The 20,922-nt window shown below is 38.4% G+C and overlaps 1 protein-coding gene across 2 annotated transcripts in view; it reads right to left on the minus strand.

Annotated features, from left to right (window-relative positions):
• LOC306853048 (ecto-NOX disulfide-thiol exchanger 2-like) overlaps nucleotides 1-20,922 on the minus strand; it is a 224,110-nt gene that overhangs the window by 165,271 nt on the left and 37,917 nt on the right. For both annotated transcript variants that reach the window (XR_013782697.1, XM_079390213.1), the window contains exon 2: nucleotides 8,932-9,005. Coding sequence is in view for 1 of the 2 variants with exons in the window: in XM_079390213.1 (XP_079246339.1) it covers nucleotides 8,932-8,968 (37 nt within the window). In the remaining variant the exon portion in view is untranslated. The remainder of the gene's footprint in view (nucleotides 1-8,931; nucleotides 9,006-20,922) is intronic.

A 20,922-nucleotide genomic window follows, 5' to 3' on the forward strand; every position in this document is an offset into this window, starting at 1 on the left:
AAAATATTAATGTATAATACTTTTATGACACAAACATGTTCATCCTCTAAGGACCTTAACTTTTATTAAATTGATGTACAAGGGTTAAATAATGCTTTGGCTTGCCAGAATCCCAGATGAACTTTAACACCTCCATGTTTACAGATCACTATCTGCGGCCTGAGCTGCGCGGCATAGCCAGGGTTACTTTCAGAGCTAAGAAGGTTTAACAGATGTCTTAACACATTCAGGAGGAATTCACAGTCCTACCGTGCACCACGTTTAGGAGAGCAGGGGAGACCGGTGTTGTGAGCACAGCATTTGACATTACAACGGTCTCATAAAAGCATGATAAGAGTGTGGGTGGAAACCTGCTACAGCTGCTGTGTTTATCTCAAACCTGATGAACGCTGCACACCAACATCCTCGGGGGGAAAAGAAAGAGTCAAGACTTTATAGAATTAGCATACTGAAGCACATTCAAGAAGCCTGAAATATCTACAGCAGATCAAGTGTACTGTTCAGGAGTCTATTTATAGTCTTAGATGTTAGATGCAAATATAATTAGCTTGTTTTGGCTGATACAAAGTTGCCTTATTCCCTCGCTTTTCCTGGACACCAACACCAGCCATCGTTTTTGGCATCAGCCGCTTTCCTTTGGAATTCTTTTGATGTGCATGAATGAAAACATTGGCATATTCATAATAAACTGTTTATTTTGCCATTCTTAACAATTAGCTCTGAATATTCCAAAGCCAAAGGGGATACAAACAGCTGTCAAGATGATTTTTCAGAGGTAAAATGAGCATTTTTATGTTTTCGGCACTCGTTTTAAACAGTTTTCATGCAATTAGGGAAATGTGGCATGCTGCTCTTTTGGGTCACATAGAAATATTCCAAAGCTGCGCCTGAGTCATTTGTGCTGCGAGGAAATTACATATCACAGCATCAAAGTGACATATCAAAGTCCATGTTTCCAGTGCTTTTAATGTGTTACTTTAACATGTTATTAAGCTTAAGTGAAAAACAATAGTTCTTTAAAAAGAGGGTTCCACATAAGAGCTTTCTTGCATGTCACGGCTCTTATCTGTAAATTAGCCCAATAAGAGCAATCAAAGCCTGTCTGAGCAGTGCACTTTCCTTTCATTTACTCTAATCGAACAGACGTTTTCCCTCAAATTTCAGTGAACTACATCACATATTAAACAGCCAACAGGTACAATTAACACTAATAATCTGCTAGTATCTTGCTTTTCTGTTTAAATTCTGACTTTAGGAAAGGGCCAGCAAAGATCTAATCATGTCCCCGTTCCCATCTGCGGCTATCATTTATGTGGTGGTAATAGAGCTGTAGGTGTTTGACAGATGATTCACCTTTACAAAGGTGAGCTAGTTCTTTCATGGATGGCAGCATTGCCCCTGGCTGCCTTTGGCTGAAAAACAGCAAATACAGTAAGATGCATTTTCATCCTGATTCTACACAATAATGCGACTTGTGTGACACAGATGTGTTTGGTTGGTCTTTAGAAGGGTGTTTGTTCATTTCCCATGTCCTGTTAGTCACACATATGGTGCTCATGTTTTAATAACTTGAACACAATAAAAACAGGCCAAAGTTTCTCAAGGCAGCATCTAATGAATTCTCTCACCTCACAGAGAATGATTAAAAGCTGCACTGAGCTCTTATTTAATTCATGCCAAGTTGAGGAACTGACTCTACTTCTTTTTTCCAGATTTCAAACAACGTTTTTTTTTTTTTCCACAGGCAAAAAAAAAAATTATAATAATAATATTGCATTAGATGGGAGCAAATTATCTAGAATGCAACACTTTTTGAATGGTAGTGTAATTATAGATAAATATGCGAATATGTGACTCAGGTCAAAGGCAGCAATTTTTGGTTACGAAAAAAAAAAACCCAACAACAGAAGATTTAGAGAACTATAGCTTTCACATAAATTTTCTTATTTTAAATTTTCTTTATGAAGAGCATCAAAATAAGTTTGTATACATGGATTAATTGGTTTTCTATCATCATAATATGAGCTAGCCAAGAATTGGCATGAATTGTCTTTGCAACACATTTCTCAGGATTTTTAATACAAAAAAGTATACGGCAAGACATCTATCCATCAGGATTTATCCATCCATTGATAAGAAGGTGTAAAATGGACTTAATGTGCCCGAATAAAAAAAACAAAAATGAAAGAAAGCCATTCATTTCTTTACATTACAGGATGTCTTCCTTTCACTGGGAAAAAATGGGGGGGTCTGCTGTAATGTAGAAAAAACAAAACAAACCTAAAGCCTCAATCACTGGGTCACGAAAGCAATTAAAATCCCAAGAGCTAAACTGGAATTCTGCCCATCATTTGGTGCAACTCATATCGGAAAAGTGGTGTGCCTAAACATACATCCTGAAGGCCTTGAAAATCAGACAAAGAGAGAATTTCAAATATGTTCAGAGCAATTCACTGCATAGAAATCATATAAAATACAGGCAATCAGGTATTCATGTAGCTCCAACAGTGGAGCGTGGCACTACAAACACCAAGGTCATGGGTTCGATTCCCAGGCAATGCATGAATTGATGCAATAAAGGTTGGATAAAAGTGTCTGTCAGATGCATAAGTGTAAAACAAAAAAGAAAAGCAAAAGAAACAAAACAAAAACGGCAGCTGAATTTATCAGGTTCTTTAAAGCCATTTCCATTTCTTATTGTTTTTACTGACATTTTTAGATTTGGCCTGTTCAGCAACACTTCTATGTAACGCACTTTGAGTGCCCAGAAAAGCGCTATATAAATGTAAAGAATTATTATTATTATTACTAATGACCCTGTCATTTTCAGGGATCACATTGATGCTCCTTAAAAGGAATCCCGAAGACATTTTTCCATCACTGCTAAAAGCAACATTTGTTTTTTGTCAAAGAGATGTTATAATTGGCAAAGTCTTTGCAAATGCAAGATGCAATTTCCGATGGACGATGAAGGGACGATGCAATTTCCTCCACCCTCCAACTGGCTCTTACCCACCTAGAAAATAAACACTCCTATATGTTAGAATGCTGTGCATTGACTTCAGCTCGGCATTCAACACAATCATTCCACAACAGCTCATAAATAAACTAAACCTGCTGGGCCTTAACAATTCCCTTTGTAACTGGATCCTGGACTTTCTAACTGGAAGACCTCAGTCAGTCCGTGTCGGCAACAACACCTCGAGCACTACAACAAGGCTGTGTGCCCCACAAGGCTGTGTGCTTAGCCCGCTGCTCTTCACACTGCTGACCCACGACTGCACTGCCAAGTTCAGCTCCAACCACATCATCAAGTTTGCTGATGACACAACAGTGGTAGGTCTCATCAGCAACAACGATGAAACGCACTACAGAGAGGAAGTGGCACAGCTGGCTGAATGGTGTGGCACAAACAATCTGTCCCTCAATGTGGAGAAGACAAAGGAGGTTGTGATGGACTTCAGAAGAAACTCAGTTGACCACCCCCCACTGACCATAGACAGCTCGACTGTAGAGAGAGTCAGCAGCACTAAATTCCTGGGGGTGAACATCACAGAGGATCTCACCTGGACCACCAACACCATGTCACTCTCCAAAAAGGCACAACAGCGCCTACACTTTCTCCGCCGGCTGAAAAGAGCAAGTCTCCCTCCACCCATCCTCACCACATTCTACAGAGGCACCATTGAGAGTGTGCTGACTAGCTGCATCGCTGTCTGGTACGGGAACTGCAGTGCTGCTGACCGCAAGACCCTCCAGCGGACAGTGAACACAGCTGCAAAGATCATCGGTGCCCCTCTCCCCTCCATCCTGGACATTTTCCTTACACGATGCTCCAGCAAAACCAACAGCATCGTGAAGGACTCCACCCATCCCTCCCACAGTCTCTTCCAGCTCCTACCATCAGGAAGACGGTACCGGAGCATCAGAGCCCGCTCCGCCAGACTGCTCAACAGCTTTTTTCCCCAGGCTGTGAGAGCCCTGAACTCAAACCGCCCCGCCCCCCTCTGAAACCCCATGCAAACCCCTACCTCCTGAACATGGACCACCCCCCACCACAAACCTTACCACACCGAAGAAAAACTGAATGGAACTTTTATTTTTTTATTTATATTTTTATTTTTTGTGCAATTCGAAGTGTGCTACACACAGGTGAGTGGGCCTGTACAAACCACACTCTCCTCTATGTGCACTAGGGACACTTTACACTATGGACACTTACACACACTTCTGCGTGTACACAATCCCACAAAAGACTCAGCAATATATGTATGTTTACATGCTCATGCACTACAAATCATCCTGCACTGTTCCCCAACCAGCTGCTGACTCAAATGTCTCTCTTTGCACATGTTCAGTATTTGTGAAGCATTCGTATAGTCTGTATTTTTTATCTTCTATTTTTTAGTTTGTATAGGGTAATATTTATGTGAAGCATTCGTATAGTTTGCATTTTTTATCCTTTATTCTTTTAGTTTGTATAGGGTAAATACTTATATATAGTATACTTCTAGTTAAATCTGTCAGTAGGTTAGTTGTGTATAGGTTTATAGTGTTTTTTACTTCATTGTTGTATGTTTGTATTTATGTAGCACCGTGGTCCTGCGAGACACGACATTTCGTTCCACTGTATGTTCCACTTGAACTTGAACTTGAACTTTCCAAGGTGGCAAGGGCTGAGCAGTGCTGGGTAAGATGAGATAAATGTCAATATTATAACTTCATTAGACCTACTAAACAAATAAATATGGCTAAGGTAAGACAGCTGAAGTGAAGCTCTCTCTGAAGCCAGACTCGTACAGCAGTAGGAAATCTCACCTGGTCACTCAAGGACTTCAGGACACTGTGTTCAAGTTCACAATTCTGGTTTCCACAAGGAATGTTTCACTGGAGATGTAAAGAGTCTGGTGGTGAGTCAGTTAAACAATTTAATAGCTTTATAGGTAGAATTTTTGGCAGGCAGAGCTGCAGTTGTTTTACCATTTTAAAACCAGGAAGATTTAGCTCACATTCCAAAAAAAAAAGGACTGAATAGGATTTTCTTTGGTGAACTTTTAGAACTAACGAGATACGTTCTTGCAAAGAGGCTTCAAGAGAGACTTTTTTTTCCATCAGTAGAACAGTAAACAAGATATTTAGCTGAAACTGTGGTCAGCAAGTGAGCCGCTGCCGGTCTTTGATGACAGAGGGGCAGTCGTGGCCTAATGGTTAGAGAGTCGGACTCATAATCCAAAGGTTGCGGGTTCGAGTCTCGGGCCGGCAGGGATTGTAGGTGGGGGGAGTGAATGTCCAGCGCTCTCTCCACCCTCAATACCACGACTGAGGTGCCCTTGAGCAAGGCACCAAACCCCCAACTGCTCCCCGGGCGCCGCAACATAACACATGTGTGTTCACGGTGTGTGTGTGTTCACTGCTGTGTGTGTGCACGTTGGATGGGTTAAATGCAGAGCACGAATATGGAGTATGGGTCACCATACTTGGCCGTATGTCACTTCACTTCACAAAAAAGCAACACACAAAATTAATATGCATGGCTCCTGGCGATATACTGAGGTCTTATGAAGCGAAATGATCAGTCTGTGCAAGAAACTCATTTACAACATTATTACCTGTAATCCAGAGCCTTAGACCAATCTGGGTTTTTTTGGAGAGTTCCTTTCAATTAACTGGTTCTAGTTCACTAAAAGGACCTGTTCAGAAGAATGACCTTGCACAGACCAATCATTTCACTTCATAAGACCTCAATATATCGTCAGGAGCCACAGGTATTAATTTTGTCCTCCTTGATATGCTTTTTTTATTCTCAAATCGGGCAGCCGTTGACTTGCATTTTATGAATCACCAAGGCCCATGGTTCTGGCTAAAACTCTTCTTTACTGTTCAACTGATGAAAAAAAGCCACCTACATCTTGGATGACCTGAGTATGAGTAAATTAACAGCAAATGTTCATTTTAGGATGAACTATACTTTCAATATAAAGGCAAAGCAGCACAAAATTAATTGCAGGCCTTCAATCATGCAGCAGAATAATGCAAAACCGTGCTCGTGTTCTTTTTTAAGGACAGTTCGATGAGACCTCCAGATTCATTAAGGACTGATTCACGCAGACATTTCACCTGCAGAGCCCTTCACCTCACGGCCTACACGAGTCCTGCAACTCTTCACGCAAAACCAATTAACTAGGTGTAAAGTTGAACTCTCCAGCCTCTGGCATCTCCATTATTTAAGTTTAAGGCTATAGCAAACGGCCATTTATAATAAAGGGCAAAAGAGATTTGTGAGAGAGGAAAGCCGTGTGCATTTGGCTTACAGTCAATCTTACTGAATTTGTAATATATTAGTCTGAAAGACAAAGTTCTTTCTAAGTTGCCAGAACCGTTTCGTACTGGCACCGAAGTGGAACAGCGTGAATTACTCCAACCGGGATCCAATTTCACTTGCATGGATTTCCCTGAAAACAAATGGCTGTACAGTTGTGATGAAAGTGTCCTCTTTTACTTGAAAAATCACTACCAGTGCTGTTAAAAGATATTTTTACTCCCAAAATGATATGTGATATGTGGACAAAATAAATGTCATAAATCAGCTTAAAATTTGTGGCACCTGCATGAACAAAAGCACTCAATTCGTCAAAGCATATGTGCACAAATCTCTAGGCCAAGAGTCTGAACCATGTGAAAAGCTTACCAAACCTATATTTTGTTAGAAAGACTGTCAAAAAGAATTTTACGTATGATCTGTTGCCACCTGTAAAAGTTACACAGCTGTTCAAACGTTTGGTTTCAGTAAGATTTTCTAATGCTTTTAAGAGAGGTCTCTTATGCTTACCAAGGCTGCATTTATTTGATCAAAAAATACATCAATATTGTGAAATACTATTGCAAAATAAAATAACTGTTCTATGTGCGTATATGTTAAAAAAGTAATTTATTCCTGTGATCAAAGCTGAATTTTCAGCATCATTACTCCAGTCACATTACATGATCCTTCAGAAATCATTCTAATATCCTGATTAAAAGAAAATAAACATTTTTATCATCACTGATGTCAAGAACATTTGTGATGCTTCATATTTTTGTGGATGAATAGAAAGTACAAACAAAAACAGCATTTATTTTAAACAGAAATCGTTTGAAACCTTATAAAATGCCTTCACTGTGACATTTTATGAACTTAATGCATCAATGCTGAAAATATTTCTTTAAAACAATACTGATCACAAACTTTTGAATAGTAGTGTAATTCTAGATAAATACATGGCCCAGATCAAATAATCAGCTAAAATGAGGCAATTTTGGGTAATGCCAGAATAGAGCCAGATAAGTACTTAGCTGTTGGTTAATAATATCCATCAGACCACATCAGTAGAAAAAAGAAAGACGATTTTGAAGATTTTTTATTTTTTGGGTGTTCAACAGTCTAATTAAATACTTCTACCACAATGTTTTATGTGCAATAACAAGAACTGGAAGGTTCACAATACGTGCATTTGTTTTTTTTTTGCACAATTTCATGTACAGTATATATGTAACGTTCTTGTACAGTCTCAGTTTGTGTATTTCTAGGCAACTAGGTATAGTAGTTATAGTATATGTATAGTCAGATGCTCTATTGTTTTTTTTTTTTCTTATACTTGCATTGTTGTATGTTTAACTAGTATGTAGCACCGTGGTCCTGCGAGACACGACATTTCGTTCCACTATATGTCCACACATGTAGCAGAATGACAATAAAGCTCAACTTGACTTGATTAAATACACTTTCACTGACTGATTTCACGTTGACCTTAATATGCATCAGCTTTCAGTCTGTGCTGTCAGTTCTCTTTTTGTGACCGGCATTCAGTAAATTTGGCATTACCTTCTGAGAAAGCACAAAAAAGCACTCCCGGATCGGCTGTCCTTGATTGTGGAAAAGAGGAAGTCATCAGTCAACTTGCTGTGCGCTGGGCTAGATAAGGTGAATGTGGAAGAAAAGCTCCAGTGTAAATGAGGCAATCTGCCCCCATACAGCTGCAGCAGTACCGTGCGGTGCATGGTGGCCACCTGTGTGACGGGCCGGACACGAGCCAGCCGACTGGCACGACCCACACAGAGCCTAATAAGGACAGACACGCTCATCTTCCACATGCCTTCGAGAAATTAAAGCCTTTGGTTCCCTCACAGTCGCCCGGCTCAATCCTCCTGTCAGGACTTGATTTCTAACACTCACTCTCCTGCGCGATTGAAGACCTGTCCGTCACGTCAAACGTCAGATGTCGAAACCGAGTTAAGACGGTTTTGAAAGCATTTAGCATTAAAAATACAACTAAACGAGTTACTTTAACAATCACAAAGCTTTTATCTCTCAGAAAAAGCCCAAAAAGAGAGCTCAGAGAGGGTTTACACAAGAGATTGAACAGAACGTCCATCTGGCCACCTGGCATTTCATACAGAAACCCTGCTTTCGGGATTTATCCTCCGAAAAGCACCAGTTCTCCACTGGCATACACATTTGGGCTATTTATACGCTCTAATATCAGACTAAACCCTATACTTTCCTCTTGGCTCGCAAACACACATCTGAAGCAGTGTCGGCTTCACCTTTCAGCTTAATCTCTCCAAACTTGATAAAAGGTCTGAAATCTAAACTTCCTGTCATTTAGAAAGCGCAAACAAGAAGCGAAAAGCAACGGAGGTGATCCGGCAGACGTTTCCACCTGTTCGTGACAGAATAAATGCCAAAGAACCGGAGAAGAAACCTCTTATTATTGAGAAGCAGCCTCTCATGGGGACACTGACAGCCTTATCAGGTGTGCAGCAGAGATCTTGCCAACAAATCCTTTCTCTGCTGTGAGATCTACACTCTGCCTGTGAATGAGAAGCTTAAAGGGTCTCTGATGGTACATCAAGCAGACAGAACTTCCATCAGCGGAATGCATATCAACTCACCTACAGCTCGGCCAGATCTGTAGTCCTTGAACATCATGTGTTAAGCAGAGGCTTAATCTCCCGGTGACGGCACCCTGTTAAGAAGACAATACAGGCTTAGCTGCGTTTGGACGGTAAGGGGACTGAGGTATCTCTATGAAACAGCCTTTTCATCAGCATAGTAAATGTCTTGGAGAAGGCAGTCTAAATTCAGCGAGAAACAAATATCCAAATAAATCCAAAATATCCATAATGCACAGCAGTTGTATTAGCTGTAGCTGGGGATCATCTGATTCAAGAACAGCCAGAGTCCAAAATTAACTGTTTACTTTAGCTCCAGATAGCGGATGAACTGAGTTTATTTACCAGGCATAAATATTTCTTCCCAGGCCTGAAACTGCATTTTGCATTTTTATTAAAAATGTTTTTTTGTCCCTCATGACAATGGAATTATCTAGCTGCTTTTTCTTGCATATTTGTGACAGCGCGGGTCACTGTGTCACTCTTACAAACTCAGTCTTTCAGCAAAACAGCACCTGTCAGAAAAACTGTGAAGATTTGAATTTTTATTATAATTATTTTGTGTCTTATATTTTTGCGCCAGTAGCTTAATGTGAGGGACACTGCAAAATATGTGTTGCCAACTGGTGTTCTGGAGTTCTTTTAGCATCCTAGATAAGCATCTGGGACTGGATGTACCAAATCAAATTATTTATTACAATTATTCTTAACTGCATTTTTTTGTTTCCTAACAATAAAAGGCCAATAATGTTTTATATTCCCTAAAACATTTAAGAATTTGCTTAACTTGCTTCCTTGCTTAACAAAAATTCCTGAAAAGAATGTTGTTAAAAACCACTGTAAATAACTTCTTGTAAAACTGTAAAAATTGAAGCATAAACTTCAATTTGTCTCATATTCCTAAAGGCAGCTATGGGTAGTAACTGATTAAATGTAAACGACCAATCAGCGCTGTGTAAGAATCTGCTCAACAGTGCTCAAATGCTAGCGGGAAATGGACATTTTTAAAATATCAGTACTGAATGGTATCGCAGTTGATAATTTTGAAAACACTACTCCATCTTAAACAAGCTGATAACTACTTACACAGCACATAATTAGTAAGCCAATTCTCAAATAACTACTATGATGACTTTTGTTCTACCCATTTAAAAGATAGAAGTACTTGCGTTGTCCAATCTATACAGACTGTGTCTGTTCCCCGAATAGCGAGGTCAAAATATAAATTTAATGCAGGATCTAGAAAAAATCTGATCATGATTAAACCAGAAAAATGCTAAATAAATGAACAAAAACTATTTTTAAAGCTTGGGATCCTAAATATTAGATCACTCGCACCCAAAGCAGTTATTGTAAATGAAATGATCACAGATAATAATTTTGATGTACTCTGCCTGACTGAAACTTGGCTTAAACCAAATGAATATTTTGGTCTAAATGAGTCTACTCCACCAAGCTACTGTTATAAACATGAGCCCCGTCAGACTGGTCGTGGCGGCGGTGTGGCAACAATATATAGTGATATTCTCAATGTTACTCAGAAAACAGGATACAGGAGGTTTAACTCATTCGAAATACTTCTGCTTAATGTTACACTGTTAGATATGCAAAATAAATCTCTCCTGTCTCTTGCTCTGGCTACTGTGTATAGACCGCCAGGGCCATATACAGATTTACTAAAAGAATTAGCAGATTTCCTCTCAGATCTATTAGTTAATGTCGATAAACTGCTAATTGTCGGAGATTTTAACATTCACGTTGATAATACAAATGATGCGTTAGGACTTGCGTTTACTGACCTAATAAACTCTTTTGGAGTCAAGAAAAACGTCACCGGGCCCACTCATCGTTTTAATCATACGCTAGATTTAATTATATCGCATGGAATTGATCTTACTGATATAGATATCATACCTCAAAGTGATGATGTTACTGATCATTTCCTTGTATCGTGCATGCTGCCTATTACTGATATTAGTTATATGGCTCCGCGTTATCATCCGGGCAGAACTATTGTTCCAGCCACCAAAGACAGATTCACAAATAACCTGCCTGATTTATCTCAGCTGCTCTGTGTACCCATAAATACACATGAACTAGACGAAATGACTAGCAACATGGGTACTATCTTCTCTAATACATTAGAAGCTGTTGCCCCCCTCAAATTGAAAAAGTTTAGAGAAAAACGTACTGCGCCATGGTACAACAGTTATACCCATTCTCTCAAGAAAGAAACTCGTAATCTTGAGCGCAAATGGAGAAAAATTAACTTGGAAGTTTTTAGAATTGCATGGAAAAACAGTATGTCCAGCTATAGACAGACTCTAAAAGCTGCCAGGGTAGAGCATATCCGCAAACTCATAGATAATAACCAAAACAATCCAAGGTTTTTATTTAGCACAGTGGCTAGACTAACAAATAAACAGACACCACCCGAACTAAATATTCCCCCACAGTTTAATAGTAATGATTTTATGAATTTCTTTACTGATAAAATAGATAACATCAGAAATACAATATCAAATGTAGATTCTACTGCGTCTAGTATTTCAGCTTCATTCATCGCACCCAAAGAAAAACTGCCGTGCTTTACAACTATAGGACAGGAAGAGCTAAATAAACTTATCAGTGCATCTAAACCAACAACGTGTTTATTAGATCCTGTACCCACTAAACTACTGAAAGAGTTGTTACCCGTAGCAGAAGAACTGCTTCTCAATATTATTCACTCATCGTTATCTTTAGGTCACGTCCCAAAACCATTCAAGCTGGCGGTTATTAAGTCTCTTATTAAGAAACCACAACTAGATTCTAATGAACTGGCAAATTACAGACCCATTTCAAATCTTCCGTTTATGTCTAAAATTTTAGAAAAAGTTGTGTCTACTCAATTGTGCTCCTTCTTGCAAAAAAAAAAATTGATCTCTATGAAGAATTTCAGTCAGGTTTCAGGCCTCACCATAGCACAGAAACTGCACTTGTTAAAATTACAAATGATTTGCTTCTTGCTTCAGACCAAGGCTGCATCTCATTGCTAGTATTACTTGATCTTAGTGCTGCGCTCAACACTATAGACCATGACATACTCATAGATCGATTACAAAACTATACTGGTATTCAAGGGCAGGCTTTTAGATGGTTTAGATCCTACCTGTCCGATCGCTACCACTTTGTTCATTTAAATGGGGAGTCATCTCAATTATCACCAGTAAAGTATGGAGTACCACAAGGATCTGTCCTAGGTCCTCTGCTATTTACAATATACATGTTGCCCCTTGGTAATATTATTAGAAAATACAGGATTAGTTTTCATTGCTATGCTGATGATACTCAACTATATATCTCAACAAGACCAGATGAAACTTCTCAACTATCTAAGCTAATAGATTGTGTAAAAAATGGAAAAGATTGGATGACCAATAATTTCCTCCTATTAAATTCAGATAAGACAGAGATATTACTTATTGGACCAAAAAACAGTACACACAATCTCTTGGATTACAATTTGCAACTAGACGGGTGTACTGTTAAGTCCTATAAAGTCAAAACAGCAACTTGTCCTTTGAAAATCATATTTCCCATGTTACAAAAACAGCATTCTTCCATCTTAGAAGCATTGCCAAGCTTCGAAACATGCTACCTGTTTCTGATGCAGAAAAGCTAGTTCATGCATTCATGACCTCTAGACTGGACTATTGTAATGCACTGCTAGCTGGTTGTCCTGCATCTTCAATAAACAAGCTACAGATAGTCCAAAATGCAGCGGCTAGAGTTCTTACCAGGTCAAGAAAATATGATCATATTACCCCAATTTTACAGTCTCTGCACTGGCTACCTATTAAGTTCCGTATCATTTACAAAATATTATTACTTGCCTACAAGGCCCTAAATGGTTTTGCTCCTGCGTACCTAACTTGTCTTCTACCACGCTACAATCCAACCCGCTCCCTAAGGTTGAAAAACTCTGGACTTTTGGTAGCACCTAGGATAGCAAAGTCCACTAAAGGAGGTAGAGCTTTTTCACATTTGGCTCCCAAACTCTGGAATAGCCTTCCTGATAACATTCGGGGTTCAGACACACTCTATCTGTTTAAATCTAGATTAAAGACACATCTCTTTAGCCAAGCATTCACATAATGCACCTTATAATCTTGTACTGCAGTTGTATCTGATCAAATGTACATTATTATTATTCTTTAGCTTGGGTTGAACAAATCATTTTTGCTTAGATGGAACAGCAGCTACGCTAATCATGTCTCTATTTGTTTCTCTGTTGATTAACATCCCGTGGTAACTAGGAATAACAGAAGCTTCAGTCTGGATCCAACCCTTAAATGATCTGAGATGACCGAATACCTGAGAAAAGATGATGCCAACCCCTCAGAGGACCTCAAAGGATGCCAACGCTCAGACAACATACAGAATTACCAAATTTTACCATAAGTTAAATATATTAAGGTTCTGCAATATATAAATATATTACGGAAACTTAATTTCCTGTAGAGCTGCTTTGCAACGATTTGTATCGTAAAAACTTGAACTTGAACATTAAAAAGTGCAACAAGCTAATTGTTGTTGGACTCCCTTCAAGCCATTTGTGACAAAAAAATGTTTGTGTGCCGTTTTTGATTAGGTAACCTGTAGACAGTGCAAAATGACAGTAAGGGCATTTATCGAGTTGATCAGCAGGTCTTTAGCCAAAACCACCATACAATCAGACAACACCAAGCCTGTCATTTTCATCTTAACAAAAGATGTGCTTAAGAAAATAATACAGAACTTCCTAAGATTTTTTCAGGAAGCGTACTTAAGAACATCTTAGAATTTATATTTAGAGGACTTTTTGTGAATCTGGCCGCTTGATGATATATTCTGCTCAGAAGTAAATAGTTTTTTAGTAGATGATCTATGTATTCGAATTAAATGAGCAACTTCCAACAACGTCGGATTTAAACCATGTAATATTGCAGTTCCTCGGCTTAAAGAGTGTAAATTTCGACCTGTGCTACATTTATACTTTTCACACTATGAAACAAAATGCACAAAGGACATAAGATACGAATCAACATTGTGCATCTTTGTTTCAAAACTGCAATCGCATATCTAGGTTTCATTCAGATCTATAATTGAAATGTCAGAAATCATGAGTGCCGTCTTTCATCACTTTGGTCTGCGAAAGCTTTGATTCACAGATTCATAGAGAGAGCACCGTTCTGGAAACATATTATATTATGAAATCAACACAATCAAAAAAACAGAATGAGTGTTTTGCAGTGACTGGTCTCATGTACTCTGGTCAGTACAGAAGCACGTGAGTCTTGAGAGAGTTTGTGGAAACAGTCCTCCTCAAATAGCAGTAAGTCCAAGATCCACCTGTCACTTCCTCTTTGACCCTATTGCCCACAACATGGTAATGAACTCTAACCTCTTGACATTTGCCTCCGAGTCTCTGGCTGACTCGACCTAAATGACACTGCTTTTATTAGAAATATCCAATTTGAACCGAACAAACAGCACCACAAAAATAAAGTGAGAAGAAAACAGATGAGGATGTGTAAATGGAATAATATAAATAATACATATAAATAAACGGGTTGCAGCACATATTCAACTGCAAGTTTAAAAAATGCAAGACATGCTGATACAATAATGTGTTTAAAGAAAAGAAACAGAAAAAAAAAAAAAAGATGTGAATGTTCCTTCCTATGACAAGAAGCTACAAGTGCTTACTTTGAATTAAAAGCTCATTTGTTGTGTAACCAAAATAGATTTTATATATAATGTGGGACTTAATCATAAACAATCCCAAAATACATTTGGACTTTCAAAGGTCTATGCTTTATCACTCCCAGCTGCTCCTTCAAAAAAGATGCAATTTTACAGCCATCCTAAATGAAGCATTGTGATAATTCATCAATAGTAGATCATAGCAATCACTTGGCATAATGGCTCTGTATTCACTGACTGCAAACCTCTCTAAAACATCAAGCTTGTAGAACGTGCAACTGTGCAGCGATTTTGCTTTAAACATGCAGTGCAACCATTTTTTTCATTACATCATAGCCTTCTGAAGTGTAATAATCATTAGGGCATATTGCAATTCTTGTTTTTCCATCACAAAATGTAAGACTTCTTAAAATGATCATTGAGACTGTTATACCAGCAAAAATATTTAAGATTAGTGAACTTTTTATGGGTTATCAAATGTAGGGCAGAGACTGTTTATTGGATGTTGAGATGTGGAGGTAGATAAACATGAGCTTGAAATTATTTTAGATATACTAAATTATTGGAGAAGTCCTGCATGACTAAATGGCCATGTGCAGACTGAAAAGTTTCAGGAGTGACAGCTGCATTTAAATACGGGAGTTTGGTGTATGTACAGAATGAACCTCACTCCTGTAATTACGATGACTTACACCGATTGATCGGTTTTGCCATATTAATCGGCACCAATAGCTGGAACAAACAACAGTTTTTTTATTAAACGTCATTATACAGCACGAGAGCGGTTTGTTTTGACGGTTTGTATACAGTATTTTACATGTTTTCATATCATTATAAAATAATCTGTTGACTAAGTTCTGCATTAGTAGAAAAAGAACAACAGTAGGCTATGTTTGCAGACAAGACAGAGAGGAAACTAACATAGCAGTACTTCAAACGGTTAAAACAATGTGACGAATACATGCAGATCCAACCCAAATGTTTGATTTCAAGATTATATGTGACCCTGGACCACAAAATGTACTCTGTTTACTCCGAGTACGTGTGATCGCGAAATCAAAAGTGAAAATGAACAGCGAGCGCTCATTCAAAAGTCATTTCAATAGCCTGCATATTAATAGCGGCTTCCTGATGTGCGAAAATGAAATGCAATATTAGAATGTTTGCAGGAGTAAATAAATATTATTTTATTCAAATGCTTTCTAATAGTCTTTTTTTACTATTAAATATTTCAAATACTTCAAAATGCATGGCACAAATGGACATCACTTGCTTGAAATGACCATCACAGGTCCATTTGTTAACTGTTGTCCCGTTCACAAAGTGCCCTTCAAGGACATAAAAAAAGCTATTTGGAAATCGCTGACGGTGCAAGTCAGAAAAAAGTAAAGATTAAACATATGCATGGATGAATTGCTCACAGCAAGATCTAAAATATGCATTTAGACAAGTAGATAGGGCACATTTCCATGCCAGGAAAAAAGTATAGGTAATTAAATCAGTGAACAAAGCCACAAATGTTACATTCCCATTCGTAGTGGTGTAGCGGAATTCTAGTTAAAATTGCTTACAGCACCTTTATTGGTGCTCTAATAAATCTGTGCATTTGATCTTGTGGCTTAAATGCAGCAAGTAAAGTCAAGTGTCTAAAACAAATGGGTACGGTTCAGTATTTAGTCCGAGGTTGAGCCTGGAGGGAGAGGAACATGATTGGTTGCAGCAGTCATAACTGACCAAAAAAGGTAAGCAAAAAAATCCTTCCTTATGATGAACACCACTATATATTGTCTATTCCTCAAACTCGACTGTAGCTTGCAGGGCTGTTAGCAATGGGTTTGAACTTATGAGGCATATAAGACTGCATTTTGGCAAAATGGACATTAAAAATGCATTTGAATTCATCCGAGGTTAGATTTCAGTCAGTGGCCCAGTGAAAATGATTCAGTAATGGCACTGGCCAGCATGAAACAGACATCATCTTACCTCCCAGCAAGCAGAAGACACATCTCAAATGAGGGTATATTTAGTCAACAAGATTGGAATTGCCAAGAAATGAGACATAACATATACATGCCTCTCGACCCACCTTCAGTACTACTGCATTGGGAAAAGAATAAATACACAATCCAGTAAATAATTTCCCATGCCATCTACTTGTGGAGCAGATGCTGGGATTTCTACTTACAGATTTGCCCAGGTTCTTGTTATTGAGGCACTAATGATACGACAACAGTTCTGCCTCAAATCCAAGGCGAATCATAGCGTATGTCATGCCTATGTTTTCGAAAAGTACTGTCTAGGTAACAGCTCAGCAGGTTTTGAGACATCACTTAAATCAAAGCGAGATATTTATAAAAAAATAAATAAAATACCACCATACAGTAATTGAACAGGTATTTTCAGCTTTCAAGTTGAAACACGGCCTGCTGATAAAAGCAAACACTAAACTAAACCATTGTAGTTTCAGATTAACCCCATTCAAACCTCTTTGAGTTTCTTTCTTCGGCTAAACATAAAAGAAGATATTTTGAAGAATGTGGGTACCCAAACAGTTATTGGTCCACGCTGACATTCATATTATGGAAGAAGAAAAAAACACTACGGAAACTGTTTGGTTACCAACATTCTAAAAAAAAAATCCTTCTTCAAAGCTGCATTATTTCAGAAAGGTAACAATTACATTCCAAAAAAAGAAAGACATTATAGTAATTTATGGCCCAAGAGGAATAACAATTAATTTTATAATGATTACTTTTCTAAAATGACAAATGTGGCACAGCCTTCGAAATGAGACAGCAACCGTAGTTGACCGCAGGAAAGAGGAAGTTACTGTATATGATTTTGCACTTGTCTATATGATTTGTCACTGCCCACATACAGTATATAATAAAAAAAGAAATTGTGGGCAATCTGAGTGGGTTTGAATCATGCACTGACAATTGCCATCTTGTTCATGATATGATGATGCACTGCTACTGCTATGAATACACAAACACTTTCCCCTCCATTTTTAGAAGCAAGAAAACTGATTAGTTGTCTAAATAAATTGATGTCTTATTTTTACCAGCAATGCAGCTAATTTGACAAGGGAACATCTCGACATGTAATGTTCAATAATTCACCAACCCAACACAATATGCATGAAGTACAGAGATAAAAGAATAATCTATTAAATCTATCACTTGTAAACATCTAAAAAGTGACAGTTGCCATCTTCTTCAACTCAACTCTCCCTATTTGCAGAGCCAAGAGACAAAATACAGAGAAGTTGAACTTTGGGCCATGTCTGTTAAATGCTCTTTCTCTCCGTGCTGTAGAAATCCTGGCTCGGGTGCTGAAGACAATCTCCTGTTCTTCACCGAGAGAGGCAAATTATCATACTTGACATTCACAGTCTGAGAAGACACCATAAAATGTGGGCCAAACGTACCAAATGTTGCATAAAGACCAAGCCTCAAATGCCTGCTTGGTCTTCAGAACCGAAGAGAACAGATATGTGAGGCTTTTACTGTAAGACTGGAAGATTTTTCAATGACTTTTCCTCTGTAATGTGAAGAAAGGAAAGCTTTTAGCCTCTTGCAAACATTCATTTCAGAAAAAGCGTTGCTGGAAGTAATGTCTCCTAAGTGGTGCTTGCATTTGTGTTTTATGGGATAGGCTTACAATGGTATGAGAGCGAATTAAGTGGCTTTCAAATTGCAAACCTCAAAAAGGATCACAAAGAACTGCAGGCTAAAATTAGTCAAAGAGTTGCATTTACAGTGGAATTCTGGGATTCTTAAGAATTGGTTCACCCAAAAAATGAAAACACTGTCATTATTTCCTCACCCTCATGTCCTTCCAAACCAGTTTGAATTCTCTTTTTTCCTTGGAACACAAAAGAGGGAGATTTTGAAGAATGGCCAAAGCACTGTTATCCATTCTACAAAAGACTTCAATGCCAAAGGGCTATAAAGTTGCATAAAAGAAAACAAACACAAAAGCTTGCATGCAATTCCAAGTCTTCTGATGCCACATGACAGCTTTCACAGAAAAGCTTCCTTTCGGATTTAAAACCGCTACACCACAGGGAAGATTATCAATAATGACTTAAAGAGATAGCTCACCAGTTTTGAGGAAAGTTACTTTTAAAAGTAATGCATTACAATATTGTGTTGCTCCATAAAAAAGTAACTACTTGGTTCTTTTTTAAGCAAAGTAATGCATTGTGTTACTTTTTGTCACCTGGGCTGGGCTTGCTCATTTATTTTTAAGAACAAAAAAAGTTTTTGGAAGTCCCTTTCACACCGAAAGTGAAATGAATAATCCTCAGGCTAAAGGAATTGCCTCTGCACTTACACCCGATTTATCTCAACACGAGGACAGGAGAGGTGTCTGTCAATAAATGAACTTGTGTTATTTATTTCAAAAAGTCACCCAGTCATTTCTTCTAAATTAAAAATGAATGTGTTGCTTTACTAGTTACTTGTAATGTGTTACCCACACAATTCTGTCATCATTTACTCACCTTGAGTTGTTCCAAACCTGTATGCAGTGCTGGGTGATATACCAGTTTAAATAGAAAACCACTCTGTATGAACAGCACACAGTATGAATTTTTAAAAAACGGCATACGGCATAGAAGTGGCTAAGTAACAGACAGTGGTCTGACACAGATTTTAGGTCAACCCGGCTAGCACTACCTGTATGAGTTCTTCAGTTGAACATAGAAGATATTGTGAAGAAATGTTGGTAACTAAACAGCCGAGGGTAACCATTGACTTCCACAGTATGGAGTAAATTCAGACCGGTTTGACTGGTGAGTAAATCCCTACGTATTCTTTTTAAGCATATGAGAAGGTTGCTTGATGCATATTTCGTTACTTCGTACATGCATCAACAACAACAAAATAGAGAAGACCGCAACAACGACAGATGTCTGCATTGACAAACGCTTGAGTGAGAGGGTTATGAGATGGCGCAACTTTAGTTTAAAAAAGTGGTAAGATAATTTATCGGTTATAACTTATGGGAAAAACGTAGCACAGACACTGGACAAGGATGAATCCTTGAATACTTTGCAAGGCTACGTGTTACTACAAGTACACTTTAGACTTAAATGGCAACAACTCTTCATTTTTGGGCAAACTATACCTTTAAATTTCGATCTGTTCTTCGCAAAAAGCTGTTGCTTGGAAGACCTTAAGAAGCTTGAAAATCCCTGTATATTTTGTTGAGGAAACCATTGGCCAGGACATTCTTCAAAACAGCTTTTTTTTGCCATTCTTCAGACTACTTGACAGATTTTTCAGTGTGGTTTGGGAACACATGACCAGCGCATTTTTATTCCTGAGATTGGCATTGAGATGCCACACATGGCAGAGATCAGTGGACCTCCTCTGATGAACACGGCCTTATCAGACAGAGTCAACGGACTGCCGTCAGGAGATGAGGAGGTTACCAATCAGCCCATCTCCACCACCAGATCCACAGCTACAACCGCTGCCTGTGAAGATCAGCAAATCAACAAACCAACAGCTGAAATCAGAAACAAAAACATTGCACAAATATAATGTTTAATGTTCTGAATAAAATGGCCTTCATACATAATAAGGTAGTTAGGTATACGAGGTGCGATTCTTTATATTGCATTTGAAGAAAAGAAAACAAAACATGAATGAATGCTACATTGGCAAAAAGTGCTTTGCCTCCAGAGCAAATCATTATAATGATGAGCATTATTTTAACAGAATTGGTGCTCGATTCTCAGCAGCATTTGTTACCATAGGAAACAACCCGCGGCCTGGCCTCTGATGTGGAAGTGCCTCCAAAATGGCCTTTTTATCTGCAGTTATTATCCTCATATGTCACCGTCATAGAAACAACAAAGCGCAGTGACAGAAAGGGCACGCGGCGTATCAGAATATTGTTTAGAGAGCCGATCATCACCTGCAATGTGCTTTCCAATTGTGTGGAAGGGAAGACGTCTCCAGAGACTGGCCTGATCTCAACACACTTACAGTTCAGAGCCAATATTCAGCTTTCAAGTGAGAAACTGGGGTCTAGGATTATCATAACTCATTCTGGTTTGCATTAAACTGCAGAAATAAATGGAGATGCATCCCTTTCTAAAATTAACCACAAATACTGTAAAGCGGGTTTTGCAGAAATTATCCTTTCCATTCAAGACAAAGATAAAAAGCAATCTAATTGTACAAAAAGCTTGATGACAAAACACACAAATATACTGAAAAATGGTGTAGAAACTATTTTCATTTAGAAATT

Source organism: Barbus barbus (genome assembly GCF_936440315.1).
Source record: "Barbus barbus genome assembly, chromosome: 33".
NCBI lineage: Eukaryota > Metazoa > Chordata > Actinopteri > Cypriniformes > Cyprinidae > Barbus > Barbus barbus.